This window comes from Gorilla gorilla, chromosome 1, assembly GCF_029281585.2.
Source record: "Gorilla gorilla gorilla isolate KB3781 chromosome 1, NHGRI_mGorGor1-v2.1_pri, whole genome shotgun sequence".
Taxonomy (NCBI): domain Eukaryota; kingdom Metazoa; phylum Chordata; class Mammalia; order Primates; family Hominidae; genus Gorilla; species Gorilla gorilla.
In genome coordinates this window covers 138,883,657-138,909,123 of record NC_073224.2, presented here as the reverse complement: position 1 = coordinate 138,909,123, position 25,467 = coordinate 138,883,657, and the positions used below count along the sequence as shown (strand labels likewise).

General features: G+C 36.9%; 1 protein-coding gene across 9 annotated transcripts in view; it reads right to left on the bottom strand.

The window, feature by feature from the left end:
• The window catches only part of DPH5 (diphthamide biosynthesis 5), a 36,072-nt gene that overhangs the window by 8,516 nt on the left and 2,089 nt on the right, over positions 1-25,467 (bottom strand). For all 9 annotated transcript variants that reach the window (XM_063696557.1, XM_004026213.5, XM_055353210.2 and 6 more), the window contains exons 3-5: positions 23,043-23,167; positions 15,108-15,216; positions 2,884-3,004 (exon numbers count right to left, since the gene is read on the bottom strand). In XM_063696557.1, the coding sequence (XP_063552627.1) occupies positions 2,884-3,004; positions 15,108-15,216; positions 23,043-23,167 (355 nt within the window). The remainder of the gene's footprint in view (positions 1-2,883; positions 3,005-15,107; positions 15,217-23,042; positions 23,168-25,467) is intronic.

Genomic DNA, 25,467 nt, shown 5'->3' with positions numbered 1-25,467 from the left:
TTTCTGTGCCAATGGGTCATAAGACCAAGTCTGAGAATATAGACTAAATAAAACTTCCATTAACTTCCATAAATATTTATTTAGTGCCTACACTGTGCTAGATTTCTAGATATTAGGAAGAGAATAATGAGCAAGATAAAGTCTCTGCTCTTATGAAGCAGTGAAGAAATCAAGTTAATAAGGTAATTCATATGCTGGTAAGACTATGAAAAAAGTAGTGTAAGGTTATAACACATCACTGAAGGGATTCAGGGTGCAGCACATGAGATTAAATAAAATTTCACTCAAGATCAGGAGCCAGCAAACTTCTGAAAAGGGGCAGGCAGCAAATATTTTAGGTTTTGAGGACCATATGGTCTCTGTCACAGCTACTCATCACTGCTGTTGTGGCATCAAAGTAGCCATAGATAATATATAAATGAAGGTACATGGCCATGTTCCAATAAAGCCTTATTTACAAAACATTAGGCCAGATGTGATCCATGGGTACTTGTTTGCTGATCCCTGCTCTAGATATTAATTTCTATCCTAAGAAATGCCAATCATTAGTAAAAATGTATTATAATCTTTTCTATTAAGACATACAGCCAGGCACCGTGGTTCACTCCTCTAAGCCCAGCACTTTTGGGGACCAAGGTAGGTGGATCGCTTGAGCCCAGAAATTCGAGACCAGCCTGGGCAACATGGCGAAACCCCATCTTTACAAAACATACAAAAATTAGCTAGGTGTGGTGGCATATGCCTGTGGTTCCAGCTACCTAGAAGGCTGAGGTGGGAGGATCAGTTGGGCATGGGAGGTTGAGACTGCAGTATGCTGAGATTGTGACACTGCACTCCAGCCTGGGAGACAGAGCGAGACCTTGTCTCTTAAACAAACAAATAAAAAATTTATTTTGTTGCTTAAAATTAAATATGGTTAAATAATAGAGATTGGCTATACTATGCAAATAGCTTAAAAATTTTTGGCAAATAGGCCAGGTGCAGTGGCTCATACCTGTAATCCCAGCACTTTGGGGGGCAGAGATGGGCAGATCTTAAGGTCAGGAGTTCGAGACCAGTCTGGCCAATATGGCGAAACTCCATCTTTACTAAAAATACAAAAATTTGCTGGGTGTGGTGGCAGGCACCTGTAATTCCAGTTACTCGGAAGGCTGAGGCAGGAGAATCGCTTGAACCCGGGAGGTGGAGGTTGCAGTGAGCCAAGATCGCGCCACTGCAATCCAGCCTGGGCAACAAGAGCAAGGCTCCATCTCAAAAAAATAAAAATAAAATAAAAGGCCGAGTGCAGTGGCTCACGCTTGTAATCCCAGCACTTTAGGAGGCCGAGGCGGGTGGATCATGAGGTCAGGAGACGGAGACCACCCTGGCTAACATGGTGAAACCCCATCTCTACTAAAAAAAATACAAAAGATTAGCCGGGCGTGGTGGCACGCACCTGTAGTCCTAACTACCCAGGGAGCCAAGGCAGGAGAACTGCCTGAATCCAGGAGGCGGAGGTTGCAGTGAGCCGAGACTGCACCACTGCACTCCAGCCTGGGCAACAGATTGAGACTCTGTCTTAAAAAAAAAAAAAAAAAGTGGCAAACAGAAATCTTGTCTAATATTCTGAATATCTGTATTTAATATACAGAGGCCAAAATCATGGGCTTATTCTCTGCCCTGATCTTGTGCTATGTGATAGACATTTTGGTGAGTGACTTCACACACAGTTTCAGTAACACAGTACAATTCAAAGTATGATCTCAGGACCAATGCCAGTATGTGAGCTTTGTGTTGCCAGTAAATGATGAAGTAACTACAGGAGTAAGAATATGTACAAAATTTATAGTAACTTGACACTGACATAAAAGATCGAAAATTTAAAAATCAAACATGTTTTAAACAACCCAACCATGGTTCTTTACCACAAATAGTTTGAGAAGTACTGCTCTATATAACTCCATGAGGTGGGAGGAATTATTCCTATTTGATAAATATGAAGGCTAAGGAATGTTTACAGTATTCTCTAGCTAGTAAGTAGTAGCACTGGGATTTTGTCTTCTGATTCCAAGTAGAAGTATCATTGCAAAGTCATCAAAAATGTCAGTTAGCTGTGTTCTGTTTAGTCACAGATTAAGTCTTTGATACCAGTATTTCTTTCTACAACATATGCTACTAGAATAGGGGCTGATTAGCAAATGTGAATCGGTAAACTTTCAGTGCCTCTGCTAGAAAGAAAACACCATGGCTTTCTGAAACTCAGTACTATTATCTTGGTAAACAAAGACAGTGATCCCAGCTCTTTCCACACTAAAAAGGAAACAGGATTTGGGGAAGAAGGTATAGTGAAATGAGCTATTATTAAAAGGCTATCTGATTCTACCAGTTCTGCCAACAATTGACTAGGTGACATTGGGGAAATAATTCAATATTCTGGGCCTCAACTTCATCTGTAAAACAGGCCTCAATAAGATGATCTCCAGAGTCTCTTTTAGATCTATCATTGTGAATTTGATAGCATCAATACTGCAGTATTCAAAGAACCTCCCTAGAAAGATGCAGGATGGTCCTTGGTAAGACTTGCTCAGTGCATGTCTATTGGATTGCAGTAAATCCTTGATGGACAAATGAGTAAGATATGGAATACTGGAGAGGATCTACTAGGGCAGGGCATAAGAGGGAGCAGCGTAACTATGGTGTGTATGCAGAAATAGCCATGTGGTACTTGAGGCAGAAGATGCATGTCTCTCTAAGAGCATGGGAAAGAGTGCGGTCTGCATAGAATGGCTAGACTGTGTCTTTTCTTACCTCTAGCTAATTATCCACAGACCTTAACACAAAATCAAAATGAGAACAGTATGATAGTTCCATATTGTTACTTCAAGGAAATTCCAAAACCCTTACCTAGCAAACATAATGTGTGCATGCCATTTTGTCTGTTCTTCTTCACTTTGTCAAAGAAGCTTTCTGGTCTCCAAGTGTCTGTCCAAAAAACAATAGAAACTGTCTCTCCAAACTTATACAACTAGAAAAAAAAAACATTAATTAATGATGGAACAATTAACTACTATTTCACAGATAAGGAGATAATTTAATCATTTTACAACCAAAATAAAAAGTGAAAATCCAACTCGAAATGGGTTGGGGATCAAATCTGTCACCAAAAAAGGTAACAGGAACTTTTCTTTGGTTCATGGTAGCTGGTGTCTTTCTGATGCCAGTAGTAAGTAAGTTTCAGTAATAAGTTTCTAGTATTTCTGCATTCTGTATAGGAACATGTGTGACAATTTCATAATTTAGCTATATAGTTGCTAAAAATACTGAAATGCAAAGAACCCAGGAGGAAAAAAAAAAGAGTTCTGAGCAATCAGAGCGGGGTTCACAAGGTTAATATTGTTCTCATTTTACAGATGAGACCATCAAGGCTTAGAAAGAGCAACTGACTTAGCTAGTCACATAGCTAACTAATATAAAAATAAACACTTAAATCTAGCCTGAGGGAATGCTCCCTTCCATCACACTATCTCAAGAAAACAAAGCATATGCTCACTCCTGCCATTGTTCCAAACCTATAGTCCCTTAATTTGGCAAGATTCTATTTTTTCCCTTACTGTAGAGTTCAGGGATGAGGGCCTTTTTCCAAACCTTCTCTTTAACCCACAAGTGGCCCACCCGGGTTCACCATCACTACAACCAAGAAGCTGGCTTCTCTGATCCAGACTGGCTGAACTAGCTCACTTAAGTGAGTCCAATTTCAAATCTTATGTGAGAAAATCTACTTTTGAATTCTGGCTCTGCAACTTGTTGGCTGTGTGATATTACTGTAAGATTTTATCTCTAAAACAGGAATAGTGATAAAATTCTGTTCTTCCTACTCCTAGGGTTGTGAGGATCATATTACATGTAAAAAGTTATTCAAACTGTGAAACAATAGGTTAATATTAGTTCTTATCTCAGCACTGAGCAAAGGACATTTATTTTCAAAGACAATATAAAACAGAATACTAAAGTTGTATAAAGATTTAATTATTCAATTTAAATAGTACTTGAAATAATTTATAATAGAACTGGTAAGCACTAGACTCTGAAAGTCACATCTAGTCCTCTGCCACAAATTAACCGTGTGCCTGAAATAGCTGTGTGACTTCAGGAAGTCACTTTTCTCAGCCTTGGGTTCTTCAATTAAAAATGCAGAACCTGGTCTGGAGCAAGGATTAGTCATCCTCTGCTTCCAGTAGCCTAAGGCTTTTCAAATCAGTTTCAGAGGCTCAGCAAGATATGAGGGGAAGACAAGCAGGAAGGAAACAGAAGGTGGGGCATTCAGGTGCTTCATCCCTAATTCCCTAGAGCAGCAGCTCAACGTTTCTCAGTTTTTACATAATGAGGTCCTATAAACTATAATCAATACTCATAATGGTGACTTTGAGTTCTAAAGGGAAGGTTCATCATGTTCTTCATAGGCCACAGCCTACATCTTACCTACCAACAAGGTTTACTCCCAAAGTCCATTTGAAAGCTGCCTAAAAACATAGAAGTTATGCTATTCAGTAGCAATCAAATTCACAGGTCAGTGTACAAAGACCCATGTAACTCCAAGTATTGAGTCATGAAACTTCCTGCTACATGTGACAGGTTTCCCTGTGACAATGTATTTCTAGTTCCAATGTGGAATGCCACGAATATGTTCACTCTGTGCCAAGCTACCAGGATCGGTCCTGGCCCTGCTGAGGGGTTTTGTTATCATTATTGGGTGATGAGAGGCAAACTTAGCCAACAAATACTTATTACAGATCATCTACTATGTACCAGGTATTATGCTAGTCACAGGTTTAAAATGACAGGCAAAACAGCTCTGGCTCTCACGGATTGTGCAGTCTTGCTCATGTCTCATACATCAGAGAAAGGCTCTGCAGTCATGGCACTGGTTCTTATACTATGATTAATCATGGACAAGTCAAGTAACATTCCCAATCCTTGGGAGGAACCCTTCTACAAAATGGGTATAATAACTGTAAACATAAAAATGTGGTTTTTAAGGGTTAAATGACACAAAGTATGCAGAGTGCCTAGTAGTGCCTTGCACATGGAAAAGTCTCAGTGTTAGGAATTTGATGATATAATAATGATAATGTTTTAATAATGAAGATGTTCTAAAATGCTGTGTCTTGCTTTACTCCAACTGCTTTCCTTATTGGAGTAAGCTCAAAAATATTACTAAATACTTGAAACTACATTTATGATTTCATTCTGACAAGTTCAACTGTTTACATTCTAAAAAGGATTTTTCACATCTCAGATCAAACTATGAAATATTAGTATTATTCCATAAAAAAGCTTCAAGGTAAAACTGTTAAAAAAGTTATATATGCAATAATACATACTTTAAATGAGTCTTAAATACTTTAAGAGTCATGGGAATACAGTCATGGAAGGAAATAAGTTCTTCATTCAAAAAGAAAGTGACAGACCACTTAAGAAAGAATTGAGATGCACGTCACATATAAACACTAAAGCATTTTGTGTAGCAGTGTCTTTGAATTGTCTAATTTGAGAGATGAAAGAAAACCTCACACAAGCACTGCTCTCCAGGACCCTGATTTATAAATTGTAACCACTCCTGTAGCTGTGGTGCAAACTTCTTCAGTGAATCCTGGAACATTATGCAAACAATTTCGCCATATGTCAATACCTCAAAGAACAAAAGAACCAGTTCTTTGTGTTTCACAATCGAAGGGCTTACCAGTGAACTATACTAGAGCAAAGTCACACAGTGATGAGAACTGAGATTGCAGAAGCCTAAGTATTGAACCATCCTATAATATTCATATAAGCCTTTGTGCTGTGATTTTTCCTCCAAAACATTATTGCTGCAAATCTAAATTTAAAGACTAAAAAAACAGCTGTTTTTTAAGAAACAGTAGGTAAACACAGGCCTTTTTAAATTTTAAGCTGGAGTAACCTATAGAGAAAGCAGTTTACCTGACTCATATTGGATTATGTTTTATCTAGGACAAAAACCAAAAAAACTCAAAACATCCACTCATTAGGCATAAGGCACAATCTAGTTAGAAGATGCTCAAGAAAGACAATAGTAGGTAGTAATAATTATTATTAAATATGCTATAGACTCTAAGCATTATAAGGATTCAGCATTTCCCCCACTAAGAGGGCATCTGAAGGCATCTTCTGAAAATACAAGGTGTAAGCTAGACCTTGAAAGACAGTTAAGATTTAAGACTGGAGAAGCCGGACATGGGGAAAGAATGAGATACTATGAACAAAGTAACAGAGGCGGGAAGTCTTGGGCAATATTTAAAATGGCATTAAGCCATTACCCAGAAATAGCTAACTGTGCCTGACTTCTCTCTAAACATATATCTAATTCCTGACATCTTATTTAGTGCCAATTCCTGTAAATTCTGCTGTATAATTTATGTAGCTGACTACTCATTTCTTTCCCTACAACCATGGTTTGAGCCCTCAATATCACTTGCCTGAATAACCTTAACAGTCTCCTAACTCATCTCATAGCCATCAATATTTCTTTCCTTTTAGAAGCATAGATGCTTTGTAAAACTCCATTTTAGATTTCAATGCTTTTGTTATTTTGTATAATAAATAAAAATATTTTCTGTGGTATTAAAGCTAAAAATATCTGTTAAGAAAAATTAAACTTGCTAAGAACTCTATTAAGCCCTGCAAGTATCATATATTTATATCCTAAATTAAATCAGTTAAATCTGTGAAGTGAAAGAAAGCCAAGCCAGCAAAACTGTCAAAAAATGTACCACAAAACCACATAATCAAGAGTGACTAGTTTTCTCTTCTATATAGAATACTGTTCTTGGGGTTGGGTTTTGTTTGTTGTTGTTTTTATCCCCACATACAATTTGCATGCCATTGATGTAACATTGATTTTTGATGACACTAAGGAAGAGTATGCACAGGGCCACACACTAGGTACATAAAGTTGAATGACTACGTAGACAGAAGAGCTACAAGATTTATTCTCACACATAAATGAGAGCCACTTGTAAATCAAATTTTAAAATTACAATTAACAGCATATAATTTCAAAGACAAGATCGAACTCCAGGGTGGAAGGCAGGGGGTTGGGGGAAAAAATAAATAAGAAATTCAACTCAGCAAGTACTTGTTACATATTGATTATATGCATGGCACTGTGATAGAATGCAATGGCAGATAGGAAAATGAGTAAATCAAAGAGTTTATAATATGATAAAGTCATAAACATATATAACATGGCTTGGCTGTGTCCCCAACCAAATCTCATCTTGAATTGTAGTTCCTATAACCCCCACATGTTGTGGGAGGGACCCGGTAGTGGGGGAGGTGAGGGGGGGAGCAGTTACCTCCATGCTGTTCTCGTGATAGTGAGTTCTCACAAGATCTCATGGTTTCATAAGGGGCTTTCCCCCCTCTTTACTCTGCGCATCTCTTTGCTGCTGTCATGTGAAGAAGGATGTGTTTGCTTCCCCTACAGCCATAATTGCAAGTGTTCTGAGGCCTCCCCAGCCATGCTGAACTGTGACTCAATTAAACTCCACAGTTTACTGACCTCAAAGTCAATTTGACCTCAAAATTGAGTCACAATTGACCTCAAAGTCAATTTCCCAGTCTTGGGTATGTCTTTATTAGAGGCATGAGAATGGACTAATACAACATACAAGTAACTGAACATTCTATATAGGATGGGGATTAATTTACCAAAATTGTTTTAATAGAAGAATGGCACAATTATATTTACAATTTAAAAAGAAAAGTATGAAGTAGGAAAAAAATGATGGTAAGGTGGCTATTTTAAAAAATAATGATTAGAACCAGTAATAAGTGGAAACAGAAAGGAAGAAAAAAAATTAAATATGCTCATGACTTAGCAGGTAGTCAAAAACTGTTCCTAAGTGACTAAAAGAATAGAAAGAGCTTAGATTATTTTCTTCTAAGACCACAGAAGGATATAGAACTCTAGATGATAAAATCTAGCTTAATACAAAGAACACTAAAACTAGGTGTTCTTTGTATTAAGCTAGGGTTTTTCATTACTACATTAGTCCCTGGACAACAATGAAACCAATTAATGCTTCTGAAAAGTAACAATAAGAATCACTACAAGGTCGACAATGCTGACTATCACAATGAATGTTGTGGTATTAAAAAAAAAGAGAGGAAATGAGTTGTTACTTTCTGAAAGTAATATACATTTTTCCAAACTAGAAATGCATTATATAAACAGATGAACATATGGCAATACTCAAGGTCACTCATGCAATAGCAAGAGAAAGTGGAAACATTTCACAATGATAGGAAATTATACAACCTTTTCTCCGAAGTCAGCCACAACTGATAATGCAGTTTTTATCTAAAATCATTGCTACCTGGTTTCATGGAACTGTCTCATTTATCTGCCTTTTAAAATGTTTTAAAACCATTTCAGTCACCAAATTTCTACAAGAGAACTAATATATTCTATCACACAAATGATTAAGAAAGATAATAAAATTCTATACAAAGAAGTATTTCAGAATTTGTAATTTTTTCTAATTTTTTTTGGCCTATAAGATCAAGTAAATATACACATACTAAGTGTTGAATAAAAAGACTGAAATGTGCCAAAATTGGTAACTGTGGATATCTCTAGGTGGTGGTACTATGGATGCTTTTTTATTTTCTTTTTAAACTCAATATATCTTCCTAATTTTCTGTGAGCATAGAAATCATTTATTATCAAGGAAAATGGTTCTTCTAAAGCAGGAACAATGCTAAATGGAAGCAATTCTGATTCTGTATGTCTAAGCTAACTGCTTCTGCAGAAATGTTAAACTCAAGAATTCAAGAAAAGGACTTTGGCCAGGCGCAGTGGCTCATGCCTGTAATCCCAGCACTTTGGGAGGCCTAGGTAGGCGGATCACGAGGTCAGGAGATTGAGACCATCCTGGCTAACACAGTGAAACCCCGTGTCTACTAAAAATATGAAAAAAATTAGCTGGGCGTGGTGGTGGGTGCCTGTAGTCCCAGCTACTCGGGAGGCTGAGGCAGGAGAATGGCATGAACCCGGGAGGTGGAGCTTGCAGTGAGCTGAGATCGTGCCATTGCACTCCAGCCTGGGTGACAGAGCAAGACTCTGTTCCCCCCCAAAAAAACAAAAACAAAAACAAAAACAAAAAAAAAACAAAGAAAAGTGCTTTATTCTCCTATCTTCTGTGTATTGAGAAAAATCTCAGATTTATTAAGATTGATCCTCAATTTATTAAGCAAATTTTCATTACCAGGACATCTAAACACAACCAACATGCCTGGCTTTAGACATACAAATAGGCTTTTCTTTCATTAGAAAAATCTGCAAAATGTTAAACAAATACAAGTGTTAGAAATATGTTAGGAATTTAAAAACATGATTTTAAAGTATGTGTTTATAACTATTATTTTAATGTGAAAAATCCTAAAATTTATTGAATGAAAATTTGAGTACCTAATGTATCTCAGTCAAGATAATCTTTGCTAAATGTTGGAAAAGAGGCTGGCTTTTTGGCTTCCAAATCTATATTAGACCTTATCTAGTTTAGTAATTTTCATACATTTTACTGGCACTTAGTGTACATTTAGTTCTTTTTTTCTAAATGAACTACTCTTAAGTAAAACGTCAATAGAGTTAAAGATAATGACTGGGCTCCCTGAGGATGTAAATCTCTGTTATTTAGTGTTATGTCATTACTTCATTGTCTGCAGAATCCCTAAAGCATCTTCATACATCATGGTGTGGTTTGAAAACCAACATTCTCATCCAGTCTGCCTCCCAATCCTCACCACATACCCTTACAGTAAAGGAATCTGAGATCCAGAGAAGATGACACCTTAGTTACTGCCTAGGCAAGAAGTAAAACAAGGGCTTTTAAGTTGAAGTTCAATCCTAAATCTTTTCCATTATATTTTTCCTCTACCAATTCTACCCAATATGTAGTCTATTCTTATTCAACATAGATATATTCTAAGCCTCGTGTTAACTGACTCCCTAGATAGCCAAGGTTTCTTCGGTATTTATGTATGCACATATTCGTATGTGTGTGTGTGTTACTGCAATACCTTACAGATTCCCTAAAGTGCTTCCAAGACTCTCTCTTTTAACTACACTTCTCTGTTAGGAATGCCTTCTGCCCTCTTGCCTATCTAGCTAACTTCGTATAATTCATTTTTTTAACCACTTTACTGCATTATCATCACATAACAATGACTCTTCCAAGTGTATGATTCAATGCTTTTTAGTAAATTACCACACTGTGCAACCATTGCCATACTTAGTTTTAGAACATTTTTCATCACCCAACTGAGACCCCTTATGTCCATTCACAGTCAATCCCTGTAATGCCCAGCCCCAAACAACCATTAATTACTTTCTGTCTCTACAGATTTGCCTTTTGGGGACACTTCATGTAAATAGAATCAAATAATACATGATCTTCTATGTCTGGCTTCTTTCATTTAACATACATGTATTTAATACCTACCCCATGACTTTAACTCTTCCCAAGACATTAGTAGAGACTTCAAGGCAACATCCATACCCTCAAGAGTCTAGGAGTAAGATAAACCTAATCATACTCTTCCACATAATCAATTCTATGATTAATCTATGGTCCTGAAAGCACAGAAAGACTGGCACAGGGCTCTTAGTGACAGGAGGCAACTGCTCTAGCAATCACAAGTTTAACAGAACCAACCAAAGTAGGAAGCCAATCCAGCAGTAGTAATAGAAGAATCCAGGCCTATAGACAAGTCTTTGGGGGTACAAACCATAATAACTGTGGTAGTGGAGATGGTGGAAAAGGACCCATTAGCATAAAGACCCCAATTCCTTTCCTAGGACTATCAGTAAGGCAGAAATGGCTCTCTACATCTCCCCAAATCTCAATTCTTTTAATAGAAAATGCTCTTACAAGTTCACTTTCTAAATCTTCTCTTATGCCCTACTCCATACAGTACAAGCCACCATCATCTTTCCTCTAAATGACTGTAATTTAGAGGATTTCCTCAATTCCAATCTTGTCTGGCAGTAATTCAATCTCCACATATTGGCCAAAGCTTATGTTTTAAAAAATTTATCAGATCAAGTATTTATACTGCTTAAATCCCTTCAATGTCAACCTATGTCACTTAGGATAACATCTAAACTCCTAATGTTGGATGAGAGCCTAGTGATCCAGCCCTATCCACCTATTCAACCTCAGGTCACTCTTTCCCTTGCCTGCTATGGTCCAACAAGCCTTTCCTTGGTTCCTTTAACAAGCCAAGCTCATTCTCACTTCAGGGCCTTTGCACTGACTGTTTCCTCTGTATGGAATATGCTAGTTCCTTCTTGATTCATATCGAATCTCAAATGTCACCTTCTTAGAGATACCTCCCCGACCTCAGTAGTGACTTAGTCATTCTCTAAATACCAGTCTACTTGAATTTCTTATGCTTACTGTTATCTAATATTTATCATTTTATTGATGTTGTCTCTTCTGCCCACTAAAATAGAATCTCTTCGAGAGCAAGGACCCTATTGGTCAAGTTTATCACTGTATCCAAAGGCACTTAGAAAAATAAGTAGGTTAACAATATTTGTTGAATGAATGGATCACTATTCTCTTTAAAGATGTCTAACTTGGAAGCCTCTAATACACTTTTTATTTTACAAGGAAAATTTTCATCAGGAATATGGAGTTTGTGGTAGAGAATTTTATTTTATGTCAAGCCTGTAAGATAGTGCGTATCAACTGGCTGTGTGTGTGAATGTCTGTGTGTATGAAGGAGTGTTAGATAGTTATACAACGATTTTTACCATCATAGTGATAAACAAAAATTTTCTGTTGGCTAATAAACTACAAAGGTAATGAACAATACTCAGTGGTTGATTCTGAACTCTGCATGTTGTTTCTTTAGAAAATAACAAAAACAACAGAATAGTTCAAAGGGGGTTGATAAATTGATAGCTGAAAAGTCTCTCTATTTCTAGGTTAGAAATTTCATACTGCTACTCTTTAATCTACTCTGTTCAATAACTTGACGGCTGTTTTTGAACTCATGGAAAGCTCTTTCACAGAGATGACAGAATGCCTTTTCACAGTGGTTCTCATCTCCCTTTTAAAAAATTGAGCGAGAGCATGGCAAGATAACCTCTCAACATCCTACATTTAACAAGTGTATACTGGGAATTAAAAATCTACTCTTCCAATCCTGCCATGCCAAACAAAAGACAACATAGTTCTTTCACTTTCTAAGTTTTTAATTTGTCTAGGTTGGTAATTCTGAAAGTATGGTACCTATAGCAATAGCTTCAGTATCACCTGAGACTTTGTTAGAAATACAAATTCTCAGACCCCATCCCAGATCTACTATATCAGAAAGTCTGAATATGAAGCCCAGCAACCTGTCTTACAAGCCCTCTAGGTGATTCTAATAAATACTAAGTCTGAGAACCACAGATTTAGGTTATTGTTTCTTCCATAAGCACTAGTCCAAATAGTAAAGAGAAAAAGGCCAGCTATTATAAGGAAGAAGACTTTGTCAAAGTACTTGCATTATGCAGGATATCTATACATTTATTTTAAAATTTAAGTTGTGTTATGCATAGGATTTTTAATGCTTTTTATATTAAAAAACTGTACAAAATGAATCAATAATTACCTCTTCTGATATGAATAATTTCAGTGGTATAAGAAGTATATCTTCATAGAAATGTGATCACTATATAAGACAGAACCTTAAAAGGCACCTCCTGTTTTTCACACAAATAGTCATTTCATATCCAGATTAGATAATAAAACTAAGCTGGGGGAAAAATGGTGTGTGGCTGTTTAGAGAAATCCCATACACAATTGTGAGAAAGTTTTTTGAAAAATAATATATGTGGATATGACTGTAGGTGCTTACATAAAGACTGCTAATTCTCACCGTAAATTCCCACTCAAATACCTTCACCCAATTTAGACACAAGAACAATTACACTTTACCTATCTATCAGTGTGGAGGATCAGAAGGACAGGGTCACCCAGGTTTAGTTTTAACCAGTCTATAAAACAGATTTATATGGGATGTGTTCTATTTTTATGCTTAATAAAGAAGCAAAAAAATTAATTAAAAATAGCTATAATTTAGAGCAAAATATGATGGAGAAAGGGCTAGTTAACTTTCTTTACAAGACACAAAATTATATGAAATATGGTAAAAATGTATGTCCTATTAGCTTAAGGTTTACATATCTTTATTTATCAAATGATAATTTCTCTCCTTTTTTTCTTTCTTCTAGCAGTTATCAATTCTTTTTTTTTTTTTTTTGAGATGGAGTTTTCACTCTTGTCACCCAGGCTGGAATGCAATGGCGCGACCTCAGCTCACTGCAACCTCCGCCTTGAGGATTAGGGTAATTCTCCTGCCTCAGCCTCCCTAGTAGCTGGGATTACAGGTCCCTGCCACCACGCTCAGCTAATTCTTGTATTTTTAGTAGAGACGGGGTTTCACCATGTTGGCCAGGCTGTTCTTGAATTTCTGACTTCAGGTGATCCACCTGCCTCAGCCTCCCAAAGTGCTGGGATTACAGGCGTGAGCTACCACGCCCAGCCATCCGTCATCAGTTCTTAAAAGGCAGCATTGTCACAAGCTTGTCCAGTCTGCCTTATTTTGTTGTTGTTTTTCTGTTTTGTTTTGTTTTAGGCTTTTAGCAGCCTGAAGCCATGGTTTTTAGTTTCTGTCTCTAGTGATAAGCAGAAAAGAGGGATGAGGAAGGGGCTTTACTGGCCGAACCAAAAACAGAAACTAAGAACCCATGACTGTACTCTCTCCTTTGGACATCCCCAGAAGGGAAGAATACTGGACTAGGGATCAAGAGTTTTAGCTCCATCTACCTACCTGAATGACCTTGGGAACATATTTTGGCATCATTTTCTCCATCCCTATAGCATTCTTTGTAGCGCTAACATTTTATAGTTCTATGAACAGCATGTGACTTATTCCAACACAGAAATGTTCAGAAGGGTTTCAAAATGGGAAAAAAAGACTTGAACGGGCAAGGTTTTTTAAAAAGTATGCATTTTGGACAAAAAAGATAGCAAAATTCCATGCTAATTTAAACATAACAACTAAGAGCAAGTGGTGAATACTGTCAGGTCAGGTCAATCATTTATACTTTTTCTCTAGTTCTTCATAAACACAGGCAACATTCTGACATAAAAAGCCAGTATTAGTCAATTAAATTGAACTATTCTCTCCAAGTCATACAGAAAATATAGTCCTCTAAAGCTACAGACATAGCATTGGTGCCTGATGCTAACGTATCTTCTTGAAAATATCTATTTTTAAATTATGCGTTTCAGGAAGACACACTGGGAAATACTTATTTCACAGCTTCTAAGATGCATGTTGTTTTCCTATTATGATATATCTGAAAATAGGAATGTGTCTTAACAATTGATGATGTCTTAAAACCACCGTTAGCCAAGCAGCAGTCATAGTTGTCATGGATTATCCATGTGTGAACATCAGAATACAAACACCAAGCTTGGAAAATGATAGTAGCTAAGATATAAATGATAAAGATATAAATGATAGTAGCTAAGAAGTAAATCTTGGAAACCATTGTGGGGCACTCTAACCCCTCAGAACCAAGACTGTTGGACACAAAAATAACTAACTTTACACATCAATAACTGCAAACCTGGTTTAAAAGCCTATATCACTGGCTTTTAGCTTTTATACTGATTCTACTAAGAAATGCAGCATCACAATGCTCTTGACAGCACACAAAACAATACTATATGAAAAATCATGGGCCTCGACAATGCTGAGTACGTCATTTGGATTAGTTTATATTTTCCTTTTTATGTAAGTACAAGTTGGATTTAAGGTTAAAATCATTTTCTAGCTAAATCTAATCGTTTGATTCCAATAAGGGGGAAAACCTAGCATAAAAAAATTAGTGTTAAAAAATTCAGTCTATGTATATACTAAGTAGCCTAGTATCAAATAGTAGTATGTTTTATGATTCATAAAATACAATTAAATGTATTTTCAATTTGTGGAAAAATAAAACATTTTTGTTTAATTCCACTGAAAAACCTCCTTTGTTGCATTACCTGTAAACCACAGCAGCCTACAGCATTCATTATGGAGGCATTGTGAATAACTCTATAAGGAATTCCCAGCTTTGTTGCTCTTAGAACAAGATCACTGTGTGTTGTAGCCCTGTAGTGAGAAAAGATTAGATTGGATTAAAGCAAACAACACTTTTAAGACAGTAAAGCTATAATATTTCCTGAGTTCATGTCAATTAAAGAGGCAGGAGCACTGCCTTTCTTCAAATTCTTCCACACACCTGCATAAGGCTTTCATCTGAGCTTTTTAGCAAGAAAATGCAAGACTAAACATGCCCTTCAAAATGCTGAGTTGCTACTATAACACTCCTAAAGCAGCCTTGGCAGCTACTTAAGAAAGGGACCTTTACTTGCCCATTGTCCTGTAAATACCTGAAAAAGACATCTATGAAATATAAGCTTAGCAACTTAACTCTTGAGCAGCAATTCTTAAGCTCTTTGGTCTCAGAGCCCTTTTAAATTCTTAAAATTACTGCTCTAAAATTCTAAATTAGGGCATAACTAGAATCACTGCTCTATTTTGAAGACTTTGTCTTTGTATTTAAAATATAAGGCAGAATATACACGTATACCATGAAGATATTGCAAGTTTGGGTCAAGATAACCACAATAATGTGAATATCAAAATATAGCCAGCCACATTAATTTTTTTGGTTTCTTAGTGCATATAAAAGTTATGTTTATACTATACTGTAGTCTGTTAAGTGTGTAATAGCATTATGTCGAGAAAATGTGCATACCTTAGTTTAAAAACACTTTATTGCTACAAAATGCCAACAATCATCTGAGCCTTCAGTGAGTTTAATCTTTTTGCTAGTGGATGGTCTTGCCTCCATGTTGATGGCTGCTAACTGATCAGGGTGGTGGTTGCTGAAGATGGGGGTGGCTGTGGCAATTTCTTAAAATAAAACAATGAAATTTGCTGCATTGATTGACTTTTCCTTTCATGAAAGATTTCTCTGTAGCATGCAACATTGTGTGATACCATTTTACCCACAGTGGAACCTCTTTCAAAACTGGAGCCAATCTTCTCAAACCCTGCTAGTAATAATCTATCAACTAAGTTTATATGATATTCTAAATCCTTTGTTGTCATCTCAACAATGTTCACAGCATCTTCATCAAGAATAGATTTCATCTCATGAAACCACTTTCTTTGCCTGTCCATAAGAAGCAACTCTTCATCTGTTCAAGTTTTAACCTAAGATTGAAGTAATTCCTTCATATCTTCAGGCTCCACTTCTAATTCTAGTTCTCTTGGTATTTCTACCATATCTACAGTTACTTCCTGCAGTGAAGTCTTGAAGCCCTCAAAGTCATTCATGAGGGTTGGAATCGACCCCTCCCAAACTCCCATTAATGTGGGTATTTTTACTTCTTCTCATGAATCATGAATATTTTAAATGACATCTAGAATGGTGAATCCTTTCCAGAAGGTTTTCAATTTACTTTGCCCAGACTCATCAGAGAAATCACTATCTAGGGCAGCTACAGCCTCACAAAATATATTTCTTAGATAGAAAGACTTGAAAGTCAAAATTACTCCTTGATCCATGAGCTGTAGAATAGATGTTGGGTTAGCAGGCATAAAAACAATAGTAATCTTCTTGTACACTGCCTGAGCTCTTGGGTGACCAAGTGCATTGTCAATGAGCAATAATGTTTTGAAAGAAATCTATTTTTTTGAGCAGCAGGTCTCAAGAGTGGGTTTAAAATATTCAGTGAACCATGCTGTAAACAGATGTGCTGTCATTCAGGTTTTCTTGTTCCACTTACAGCACACAGGGAGAATAGATTTAGCATAATTCTTACAGGACCTAGGATTTTCATAAGGCTATATATATGAGCACTGGCTTCAATCTAGAGTCACCAGCTGCATTAGCCCTACCAAGAGTTAGCCAGTCCTTTTAAGTCCAGCATTCACTTCTCCTCTCTAGCAATTAAAGTCCTACAAGGCATCCTCTTCCAGTAGAAGGCTGTTTCATCCACACTGAAAATCTACTGTGTAGTCATTCGTCAGTTACCTTAGCTAGACCTTCTGGATAACTTGTTTCCACAGCTCATACATTTATGTTATAGAGACAACTTTTTTCCTTAAACCTCATGAACCAACCTCGGCTAGCTTGGAACTATTTTTCTGCAGCTTCCTCACCCCTGTCAGCCTTCATAGACTTGAAGAGAGTTTGAGCCTTGCCCTGGATTAGACTTTAGCTTAAGGCAATATTGTGGCAGGTTTGATCTTCTATACAGAACACTAAAACGTTCTCCCTATCAGCAATAAGTCTGTTTTACCTCCTTATCATTAGAGCATTCGTAAGAGTAGCACTTTTAATTTCCTTTAAGAACTTTTCCAGCCAGGTGCAGTGGCTCACATCTGTAATCCCAGCACTTTGGGAGGCTGAGGCAGACAGATCACGAGGTCAGGAGATCGAGACCATCCTGACCAACACGGGGAAACCCCGTCTCTACTAAAAATACAAAAAGTTAGCTGGGCGTGGTGGCAGGCGCCTGTAGTCCCAGCTACTCGGGAGGGTGAGGCAGGAGAATGGCGTGAACCCGGGAGGCGGAGCTTGCAGTGAGCTGAGATTGTGCCACTGCACTCCAACCTGGGCGACAGAATGAGACTCCTTCTCAACAAAAAGAACTTTTCCTTTGCATACATAACTTGGCTGTTTGATGAAAAAGGCCTAGTTTTCAGCTTATCTTGGCTTTCCTTTTTTTTTTTTTTTTTGACACGGAATCTCACTATATCACCCAGGCTGGAGTGCAGTAGCATGATCTTGGCTCACTGCAACCTCCACCTCCTGGGTTCAAGCAATTGTCCCTCCCTCAGCCTCTCGGGTAGCTGGGATTACAGGCACCTGCCACCACGCCCAGCTAATTTTTGTATTTTTTGGTAGAGACGGGGTTTCATCATGTTGGCCAGGCTGGTCTTGAACTCCTGACTGGAGGTGATCCGCCCACCTCAGCCTCCCAAAGTGCTGGGATTACAGGTGTGAGCCACCACACCCAGCCTCTTGGCTTTCTATATGCCTTCCTCATTTCTAGCTTTTGATTCAAAGTGAGAGACATGTGACTCTTTCACTTAAACACTTTGAGGCCATTGTAGGGTTATTAATTGACCTAACTTCAATATTGTTGGGTCTCTGGTAAAAGGGAGGCCCAAGAAGAGTGAGAGAGTTGCGGGAATGGCTGGTTGGTGGGGAGCAGTCAGAACACACACAACATTTATCAATTAAGTTCGCCATTTTATATGCGCTTGGTTTGTGGCAACCCAAAGTACAACAGTAACATCAAAGATCACTGATCACAAATCACCATTAACAGATGTAATAATGAAAAAGCTTGAAATATCACAATAATTACCAAAATGTAACACAGAGACAGGAAGTGAGAACATGCTGTCAGAAAAAAATGGCACCAATAGGATTGCTCAATGCAAACTTGCCACAAACCTTCAATTTTTAAAAAATGCAATGTATGTGAAATGAAATAAAGCAAAACACAATAAAACGAGGTATGCCTGTACATAAATTTTCACAGCTTGTCACTCAGTCTTTATATGAGAGTCCTATCTCCTATAATATTGGATTTTATATCTGTCCAGCAGTCATTTTATTTATAACTGTTTTCATTTGGTTACTGTGTGTAATTAGGATGTGTGTATGCGTATGTATGTATGTGTGCATATTTGACCTGTTGCCTTTCCTTTTTTAAGATAAAATCTCAAGATTGTAAGTAGGTAGATTGGAGTAAAGAGAGACTATAGATAAATATAAACATGGACACAGTGAAATGTAACCCCTTATCAATTTAGAACTGCATTTTAAAGGCCTTTTTCCCTCCTGATAAAAATTCCAGGCCCTACTGGGTAAAGCAACATTAGCATGTCTGAGAAACCACATGCAAACAAGTAGAAGCTGTGGACTGGTCAATGCATACCAAGTAGGAAGATAAAGGGCTTTCACCCCATGGAGCAGTCAGACATATATTAACAAATTAACAAATGCCCACCAGGGAAGCCTGTTTTTAATCACATACATAAAATAAAACTGGTATGAAAAATAATCATTAATTTGATTTCAAATAAGCTTTTAAAAAAATAACATGAATGTCAATTATAAAGAATTGTTTTTAATATCACCTTCAACAGAATCTCACTACTTAACATTAAAAGTAAAGAAAACTAAATTAGTTACTTGGTGAGTTATTTAAGCAAATGAAAAACTGGTTCAAAATTACATCTCTATCACAAGTTTATTTAAAATGAGTAGACACATACATACACACACAAATTCACTATTTCTAGGTATATGGCTCTATCTAAAATCATATATGTGTATATGTATGTATGCTCAGAAATAGTAATAAATCTGTCTGTAATAACATGCTTGTTACTTGAAATTGTTCTAAAGGCAATTTCAAAAAAGGAGATCCAAAAATGTTTTGATTAATGGAATCAATAAAATAAAGTACACAAAGGTGACCAATTTGAATATACAAAATTTAATTTTTTTTTTTTTTTTTTTTTTGAGACAGAGTCTTGCTCCATTGCCCAGGCTGGAGTGCAGTGGCACGATCTTGGCTCATGCAACCTCCGCCTCCCGGGTTCAATCAATTCTCCTGCCTCAGCCTCCTGACTAGCTGGGATTACAGGTGCCTGTCACCACGCCTGGCTACTTTTTTGTATTTTTAGTAGAGACAGGGTTTCGCCATGTTGCCCAGGCTGGTTTCGAACTCCTGGGCTCGGGCAATCCACCCGCCTCAGCCTCCCAAAGTTGCTGGGATTACAGGCATGAGCCACCGCGCTGGCTGGTATGTTTGTTTTAAATTTTATAGTGTCTCCCTTTTTGACATAAGTGTGGCTGGAGGGCCAGAAATTTAGTAATGTTTGCAATGATATAGTGCAAATGACGTTTTCATGAACTATGGAAGCACTAACACTTGGCACTATCCTTTTGAAAAATAATTGACAATATGCTTTATTCTAGAAAATGTCCATGTCCATACCTTTTGATATTTTATTCCTAAAAACCTATTTTGGAGGATCTACCATAAGGAAACAATCTAAAACATGGGGATAAAGAAGTGGGAGGGAGGAAGGTATCATATACATAAATTTATATGTGACAGCTTTATTTATATTGAAGAAAAATAGACTAATAATAATGCTGCCACTGCTTTTATAGTTATTAGGTATCAAGCACTGTTCACATTCATTACATGGAATGGAAGCAGTCAGCCTACATCAGGAGATATTATCTGTATATGGATGCCACTAAGGAAAAGGCATACAACATAGGGATAAAAATTTTGTATTCGTTTTAATAATATAGTTACAGAGCATATTGAAATACAGAATGGAATAATAAAACAGAACCATCATTAGAAACAGTGTGTTTAATAAAGACTTCTTATGCAGAGATTTAGGGATAGAATGTTTGAGACTGTCAACTCTCACAGTGATTTAAGTTCTATTGATTTAGTATATATTTTTAGACTCATTTACTTTCTTTGTGTGATCTATTTCCATATTCCTTTCAATAACCTGGGTAAAAGAACAAAGATGAGACTACATGAACTTACTTAACTATGACTTTAAATTGTCTTCAAGAACTTCATATTGTTGGAGATGGACAGTGCTGATAGTTGTACAACAATGTGAATGTACTTAGTATGCCACTGAACTGTACACTAAAATGGTTAAATGACACATTTTGTCATGTGTCATTTTACCATTTTAAAAGTACTGAAAAAAAGAATTTAAGATTCAGCATCTTAAACAATCTTCTTTTTATATATTTTATTTAAATAAGAAGGGGTCTTAAAATTAAATAAGGGATATTTTTTGCTCATATCTAAGAATTTCAGTGCCTTGCTGCATTCTATATTCCTTACCTGATTTCTCCTCCATTTAATCCACTCAGATTCCAATTAAAATTACACATTCCCCATCATGCCATTTCCAACTATCATATCCTAACTATAATCTGCCGGTAAATAAAAAATAACTGCAGTACAGTAAATATTCCTTAAATCTGAATTTAAATACAAGGCTATATACGATGAATCACTAAGAAAGGGCAAATTAAAGAAGTCTAAAATGGAAAAAAAAAAGGCACTCCGGAATAAAACAGGAATGAAAGAGGTAGCATCTGAGCTGTATACTAATTTTATAGTACAATTAGGTATAATTAGGAACTGAGAAGAACTCTTTTAAGGAAAAAGCTTGAGCAAAGAAATGGGGGAAGAATATTACAAAACACTTATGAAATGGAAAGTTGTACCATTTGGTTCTAGCATAGCGGTTAAAGAGTAGCTAGAGAAAAAAGAAAGACTTCAAGATTTAAGGCCCTGAGAAGTCACTGAAGGTTTTTGAGCATGGGAGCAATTAATTACATCAAGGTACTTTCTCTGTGCCTCAGTTTTTTCATTTATATGAGCATTCTTCCTTCTACCTTTCTCCTGGCCCACCCTATAATCTCCATCTGTTGAACCCTATCCAGACCCAGCTCAAGTTCCAACTCCTCCATAAAACCACCACTAATCAACTCCAAACATCATGTCTTTAAATTCACACACATATTTCTGTCCTCATCTTACAGTCAAACTTTCAGTATTATATTGAAGCTATTCAGTCTTTCCTTTTTGAATAGTCTCTTTTCCCGGCTTCTGTGACAACATACTCTCTTGCTTTTTCTCCCTCCTCCTCTGGCTCCAGGTACATGATGAAATTCCAAGGTTTCCTAGGGCCATCCTAGGTCCTCTTTTCCCACTCTTCTCTCCTAAGCTGATTCTATCCATTCCTCCAGCTTTAAACACCATAAACATACTGATGACTTCAAAAGCCATTTATCTAGGATGACCTCCCATCCCAAGCTCTAGCAGCAGCTAACTGCCTACTTGACATCTCAAAGTTAACATATTTCCAGAACCAATTCTTGTTTCTCCAAATCCTGTTCTCTACCAGTTTTCAAGTGACACTACCAACCACTCATTTATAAAGCTAGAATCCTGGGAATCAGATCTACTCCTTTCCTTTTCCTTATCCACCACATTCATCTTGTCATTCTTCTTCTAAATATGTTCCCATCTTTTTCTCTTTTCCACCAAAAACGTTCTTGCCTCCCTAAAATCCATTTACCTAAGCACTTAAAGTGACCTTTTAATGCTAATCAGATTTTGACTTTTTCCTGCTTTGAATCCTGCAAAAGTTTACCACTGTATTTAAATTAAATTCCTAGTCCCCTCCAAGGTCTTACATGGTCCTTATGTTCCTTAAATCTGTGATATAAATCTTAGGTAACCAGCTGTAGACAAAGAACTCTTCTGTTTGGCTTGACATTAGAGATTGATGATGCTTGACTAGGCAGTAGATGCCCATCTTCGTGGTAATGACAAAGAACAGGGTTCCCAATGGATATAAGAAACTGAAATCAGAGACTTGATAAATGATAAATTCAAGGCAAGCAAAGTGACGGCAGTATTGCCAAATAGTAGATGATTACAAAAGGAAAAAAAAACCTAGGACAAAAGAAGTCGAAGATGCCTGAAATTATCAGCAGAAAATGGCAGGCATGACTTTTGATAATGTAATGAACTATTTAATAATGATATACCAGTTAAGGCATTTGTTGCCCTACATGACCTTCTAAAACAGCAGAAGCAATGATACAAACTTTAGAGTTGACACTTGATAATGTAGTGATACATATGATGATATATTTACCAACTAGCTTTTCTTCATTAATCTCAAAGATCATGAAAGTTTAAACTATGACATTTTAGATAGCGCATAAGTAAACAGAGTTCCTTATCAGGACCTGGCAGGTAAAAGTGTTAAATGCAATAGAATAATTCTTACTGATTAAAAAAAAGTAAATGAGTTAAAAACTCAAAATATCTGCCTTGACTTACCCAAATGGATCACCAACCACAAGGAATGCAACATCACTGATATCAGCATCCTTTAAAATATTATCTGCTTCTTGTTCCACTTCTTCTCTATCAGCAACAACCAATTTTCTTCCATAAAACTCTTCCTACAGATATAAGTCCAATATCAAGATAAAGAGACAGCAGGTGACCATTCTAACACACATACACACACACACACACACACACACACACACACTCTGTTTGGGACTGGTGCATATGTTGGCAACCACCCAAATGCAGATCATTCAATACAACTCATCAGTAAGCCAGTACTTTATATCATGTTGCAATTAAACTCTGTATTTGGGGCTGTCTTAATATCCCAAAGGAGGCGGAACTCTTAACATCTGAGGCTTTTTGCATTTTAAATTTATTTCTAAATTTGGTTCTAAAGGCCAAATAGAACACTGTAGGATGAATACAGAATATGTACACATGAGCCCTACTTCAGAAACATGATGTAATACAGAATAAATATATTAAACAATAAGTTTAAACAAACATGGTGGTTTAGCTTTTATTAAATTTTCAATGGTGAAACATATGGCAACTCAGCTAGAAAAAAAAGGCAGCACCAATGAGAAACAATAGAAAATTAGCTGTTTACAGAACCAGTGAACATTCCTACATAAATGCAGAAGATACTAATTTAAAACTATATTCCTTAGTTTCTGCTAAAAAGGCAGAGTTGCAGGAGCAATAACTGAATTCTAAATATGTAGGAAGTTTGCAAACAAACTGCTTTGTGATTTAATTCCCTGCAGCTCAACTCTAGAGAACAAATCCAGTAGAGAGTGAGCTAGTAAGCTAGTAGTCATCTGATAGTGGTTACGGGCTATTATGCAAGATCATGAATCCTTTTCTTTTTTTTCATCTCGTCACCCAGTACAGAATGAAGGATCATGAATCTTAAAACTGATTTCCTGAGAAGTAATAAGTAATTCAAATGGAGTAAAACTGGATGCATAGATAAATAATACGGTTTCTTACATACTGAGAACTTTGAGTGAGTTATTAAAATTTATAAGGATTGCTGTAGTGCAACGGTATCTGGTACTCAATAATATCTGTCAAACAAATGAGTACATGAACAAATTATTAAGCAGGGCAGGATCCAGCATTGACCATTTTGCTTGAATCCTACCTTCTCTGTAGGTGTTCTGTGAAGTTACACTTTGTGTAGCTATTATCTATCCTTAAGAATACAGAGACACAGTACAGTGTAGAGGTCAAGAGTGGTAGACCTCGGCCCAGCGCAGTGGCTCTCATCTGTAATCACAGCACTTTGGAGGCCGAGGCAGGTGGATCACCTGAGGTCAGGAGTTCGAGACCAGCCTGGCCAACATGGTGAAATCTCATCTCTACTAAAAATACAAAAATTAGCCGGGCGCAATGGCACATGCCTGTAATCCCAGCTACTCAGAAGGCTGTGACAGAAGAATTGCTTGAACCTGAGAGGCAGAGGTTGCAGGGGGCCGAGATCGCACCACTGCATTCCAGCCTGGGCAACATAGCAAGACTCCGTCTCAAAATAAAAAAAAAAAAAAGAAATAATAATAATAATAAAAAGAGTGGCAGACTTCAACTCAGGACTGCTTTGGTTCATCTCCTGGCTCTATCATTCACTATCTGCACGAACTTAGGTAAGTTTGTTAACTTCTCTATCCCTGCAAAATGAACAGTAATTAGAATAATAATCCTAATCTACATGGAAAGCATTTAAAACAGTGCACAGTAACTGTTCTGTAACTGTTCTATAAATGTCAGTACTTATTACTGTGAAGAAACAGATATTCCAGCACCTTAACAAAGTACACATAATTTACTGTAGGTAAGGCTGGGTCCAGCTTCAGGTCTTGACTCTGTAAGTAGTAACTCCAGAAGTTTTGTCTTTGGAAAAAAATACTTTACAAAATAACAGCAGCCAAAATTAACATTTAGCTAGCACTGAAAATTTACAAAGCACTTTCATATACATCATCTCAATAGAACACTACATAACCCTCCAACTGGTAATTGCCACTTGACAAATGAAGAAACTGAGGTTCAGAGAAGTTTGGAAATGTGAACATTGACAATTTCTATTTCTGAACAGTTTTGTGCCACATACCATAGTTAAGAACCTATGCTAAGAATTATGCTGAACACCTAAAGTAGGTGTTTTTTACCCCATTTAAAAAAGACACTAAAGTTAAAGGACTTGTCCAAGGTCACATTAACATGTAACAAAGCAAAGATAAGACTACATCCAAACTTTCCTCTATGCCATCCCCTGATATCTCATCTATCAAACTGCTGTTTTGATATTTGTCTGTCTTTTCTTGAAGGTGTTAAGTTCCTTTTACTTTTCCTTAATCACTGATTAGAGACGCACATTTCCATCATTTCGAGCTTAGATATTTTG